The sequence below is a fragment of the Capsicum annuum genome, chromosome 7 (genome assembly GCF_002878395.1).
Source record: "Capsicum annuum cultivar UCD-10X-F1 chromosome 7, UCD10Xv1.1, whole genome shotgun sequence".
NCBI classification, from domain to species: domain Eukaryota; kingdom Viridiplantae; phylum Streptophyta; class Magnoliopsida; order Solanales; family Solanaceae; genus Capsicum; species Capsicum annuum.
The window spans coordinates 189466989-189471637 of record NC_061117.1 but is presented as its reverse complement, the minus strand read 5'-3'; the positions used below and the strand labels follow the sequence as shown (position 1 = coordinate 189471637).

Genomic DNA, 4649 nt, shown 5'->3' with positions numbered 1-4649 from the left:
ATAGAATATAGACTCTAAAGTAGTATATATTTAACGTATACATGTGTATATATTTTATAAATTAGTATATATATCATTATATTATAGTATATATCTTGGAGCATATTTTTTAAAGTAGTACATATATTGAATGGTACGTATATATGTGTATATATAGAATATAGACTCTAAAGTAGTATATATTTAACGTATACATGTGTATATGTGTTATGAATTAGTATATAACTATATATATAGTGTGTGCATATATTGTAGTATGTATGTGTTGTAGTATATTTTATTTAAAGTAGTACATATATATTGAATGGTACGTATATATGTGTATATATAGAATATAGACTCTAAAGTAGTATATATTTAACTTATACATGTGTTATAAATTAGTATATAACTATATATATAGTGTGCGTATATATTGTAGTATATATATTGTAGTATATGTTTTATTTAAAGTAGTACATATATATTGAAATATTGAATGGTACGTATATATGTGTATATATCTTCTATAGACGCTAAAGTAGTATATATTTAACGTATACATGTGCATATATTTTATAAATTAGTATATATATCATTATATTGTAGTACATATCTTGTAGTATATGTTTTATTTAGAGTAGTATATATACTTAACTAACATATAGTCGTATACACGATTACATGTGTAATTGTGTATATGTTTTTTAAATTTTAATGTAGTATATACTATATAATTAGTGTATATATATTGTTTAACGTATTTAAAATGTATATAAATGGATATATATAGTGTATATTGAAGAAAAAACTATTAATTTTTTTTTTTTAGATTTTGATCGGGTTGGATCTGGTTAGATTTAGTGGGCCGATTTCGAATTATTTTTTTTAAAATTTACTGTTGGATTTAGAATCAGACCGACCCGTTTAATTTGATCCGAAATTAGACCCAATTCACAAACCAATTAAATATGATAGGCTGATTTTAGATTGACCCGACCTGACCCAATTAACAGCCCTGTATGAGAGTAGTTAAACCAGAGTTGGTGAGTAGAAGAATATAAGATGATCGTAAATATAGATGTATGGACTAGTAAATGACAAAAGAAAACGGAAAAATAGGAAGTGGTCCCGTTGGTTTTCAGATTTTGTGAATAAAAACATGTTGGTTTGATGATTAAAAAAAGAAGTTAAAGCTTCTTGTTATCTGGACCACGGCAACTAGATCCAACTTACTTTTATAATATAGATCGAGGAAAGTATCTAGTATCTCTTTAATTATGGTTAAATTTAATGTGATAAATTTTAATTTTATGGGGATCTTATTACTTATTTAAATTAAATTTTAATATATTTTTGTTATTTTTTTAGTTGATGTGGCATATTTTATCATCTTTTTAATCGATGTGATAGCTTTGATGTAAATTTATTTTATGTAATAAAAGGTATTATATCAGCACAAAAGTGATAAAAATATGTTAAAATTGAGTTTAAAAAAAAAATAAAATCCGTATAAAATTAAAGTGTATTATAACAATTTTGTTCATAGTCCAAAAGCTACCTAATACTTATCTCATGTAGATTTAAATCCACTTCTTCCGAATCGGATATGTTATTTATCCTACTCAATAAATTCTTAGTATCTGCTTGTCAAAAAGTACGTTAGGACCTACTTTTATCTAAAACAATTAATATCCAACTTTTTCAGCTGGTCAACTTAATTTTACATTTAAAACAATTTTCTATCCATTTCAATTATGTATTTCAATTTGATTGAGCATAAAATTTGAATAAGTACTGACACTTTTAAATTTTGTAGCCTCATTTAAAATGTAATGTATCAAATTATTTTTGAATCTTGTGGCCCTTAACATACCATGTAGGACGTTTGAACTAAAGAATTATACTTTAATTATCTATTGTCTCAATTTGCTTGTGCTAGTTACTATTTAAATAGTAAAATGATATCTTTCTAACCATAATATTTTCAAATGATTTCTTAATATTTTAAATTATTAACTTATATACTTTCTATGGAGTTTCTAAATATGTAAATTGTAAGTCTAAATTCACGTCAAATATTAATCAGTTGATAAATAAGAAAAGTAAGACACAAAAATTAAAACTAGAGCACATAATGAAATTGAAAATGACACTTCTATACTTTTTTTTTTGATAAGATACTTATACTTGATTGAACACCCAAATTTGATGGAATGAGTAATTAATAGAAACTTCCAAGGTTTCCTTGAAGAAAAAACAGTACTTAATATATATTCGAAGAAGATTAACTAATATAAACTGATAGTGTATCATTTTTTTTATACTATCAGATTTTTTAATACCTACAATGGGTAACTTTTTAAATATAATTACTTTTTAAATATTTAAAATTTATACAATAAAATATTAGTAGTATAAGGTAACTTATTCTGGCGGAATGTTTTTAGGAGTAGGAAACCTCTTTATTAAAAATGCAAAGCAATCCATTATCTCCTTTTTCCTTTCATTAATTCAAGTTCTACATTTTTGTAACACCATTCACCATCGAAGCATGAAGCAGCCTTTGTTATTGAAACAATCACAATCATCCCTTTAGAGAATAACTTTTTATGTTTCATTTCAGTAGTATATGTACATCAACGAACAAATAATACGTATCCAAAAGGTTTATTTTCTTTGATAAATGCTTTTATCGTATTTTGAAAAAAGTTATAATCAATGCTAAGATTACCACATAAAACATTAATATGACGTACATCTAAATTATTTTGAAGAATTTGAAGCGGCAAATCTAAAAATATCTCTCCAAAAAACTCAGCTTAAAATCTTAGTAAACTTAGTTTCAAATATTGCAATTTTGCGTTTAAATAAATAAATTATATATTTGTGAATAATTTGACAGAATTAGGCAATTAGAGGAATGATGGAATTAGAAGAATAATAGAAGTTATGGGCTAAAAGAGATAACATATGAAAACAGATTTGGAGACATATAAGAAAGAGGGAGAGAGTAAAGGATAGAATTATGGAGGGAGGATTATAAACTCACAGTGCAATATTTTCTTTAAACTGTCAGGTAACTTTACCTACAATAGGAGGTTATCCATTATTTTTAATTATATTCTTATTTTTTATTCTTATTTTTTGGAAACTTTAAAAACTTACACGCACTCAGTATATACCTCAGACTAATGTTCTTTATCAGGATTAAATAATTAAATTAAGTAAATTATTTGTTAATTAATCATGGTTAATGAGATTCGAAGTCAATCTCCTCTAAATATGTAAATTACAACCAAAACATACATAAAAGAATGATAATCCAAACATTCAGTATTGACATATTAATACAGAGTAATAAAGAAGATGGCCCATTAGCCATAACATTACACAATGGTCAATGGCGACATTAATATTGGCTGGTGTCGGTAGTACTGTTGAATCAGCAAGCGTTGACGAAGTTTCCCTCATTCACTTGCTGTTTTTCGAATTTCTAAAGTTAAATGAATTTTTTCGAATAATTTTTTCATATGCCTTATAAAAACCAAATATTATGACTTATAGTATTTTTACCGTAGTTTTCAAATATATGTATTTTTATTTTTAATGTTTTACAGATTTCATAACCAAAATTATAAACAAAATTAATAAGTTCTCTTAAAATGAAAAGGGTTCTTGAGAAAATAATTATTAGGGGTTTATTTTACCAATTAACCTTATTAATTATGCTTTGAAAATATAAATTTGAGTATACACACTTTGTGTAGCCATTTAATGATAAGAGTAATATTGAAAAAATATAATAAAATTTTTCTGATTTCATCAAAGGAATAACTAAATTGAAACAAATATTTTTAAAAAAATGATCAACTAAAACGAAAACGGAGGGAGTAATCCTTTTTGACTAATTCGATAGGTTCATTTAATGTTCCCGCCAGTTCCCCAACGGTTCAAACGCGTCAAATAACCATGCATGCAGCTTTGCACATTATGAACATTAATGACTTCAACTGAAGAGGGAGTTGGGACTAATAACAATATCCAAAAGTTGTCAACTTGGCTGATCGAGTAAGCTTATATATATATTCCTAAACTCTGAGTGAGAAAGAGCAGTACTACAAACAAGTTAGTAATTTGATATATATCAAAAAACCTTTAGATATGGGTTCTTCTACTCAGAAGTGGTTTGTAGGGCTACTTCTTGTCTTGAGCATTTTCTTGGGATTGAGTGTCATCACTTTTGCTGATGACAAGCTTGAAGAGTCGAGGTGGGGTAATGATAATGGTTGCAGATTTGGTAGGAGAGGTTGTGGTGGACGTGGTGGATGGGGAGGACGCGGTGGACGTGGTCCAGGTTTTGGTAGAGGTACCCGAGGGGGCTTTGGAAGTGGAGCTGGCGGCGGCGGAGGTTTTGGCAGTGGAGCAGGAGGTGGAGGAGGCCTCGGGGGAGGAGCAGGTGGTGGAGGTGGTCTCGGGGGAGGAGCAGGTGGTGGAGGAGGTCTCGGGGGAGGAATGGGAGGTGGAGGAGGACTAGGTGGTGGAGCAGGTGGCGGCATTGGTGGTGGTGTAGGAACTGGAGGAGGTGTTGGTGGAGGTGGTGGCGTTGGTGGTGGTGGTGGAGGAGGTCTAGGAGGAGGTTCAGGTCACGGTGGTGGACTTGGAGCTGG

At 29.0% G+C, this 4649-nt stretch overlaps 1 protein-coding gene across 1 annotated transcript in view; it reads left to right on the top strand.

Moving 5' to 3' along the window:
* The first annotated feature begins 4143 nt into the window (after positions 1 to 4143).
* LOC107877233 (glycine-rich cell wall structural protein 1-like) overlaps positions 4144 to 4649 on the top strand; it is a 1034-nt gene continuing 528 nt past the window's right edge. Inside the window, exon 1 of the mRNA XM_047394088.1 lies at positions 4144 to 4624. Within this exon, the coding sequence (XP_047250044.1) occupies positions 4144 to 4624 (481 nt within the window). The remainder of the gene's footprint in view (positions 4625 to 4649) is intronic.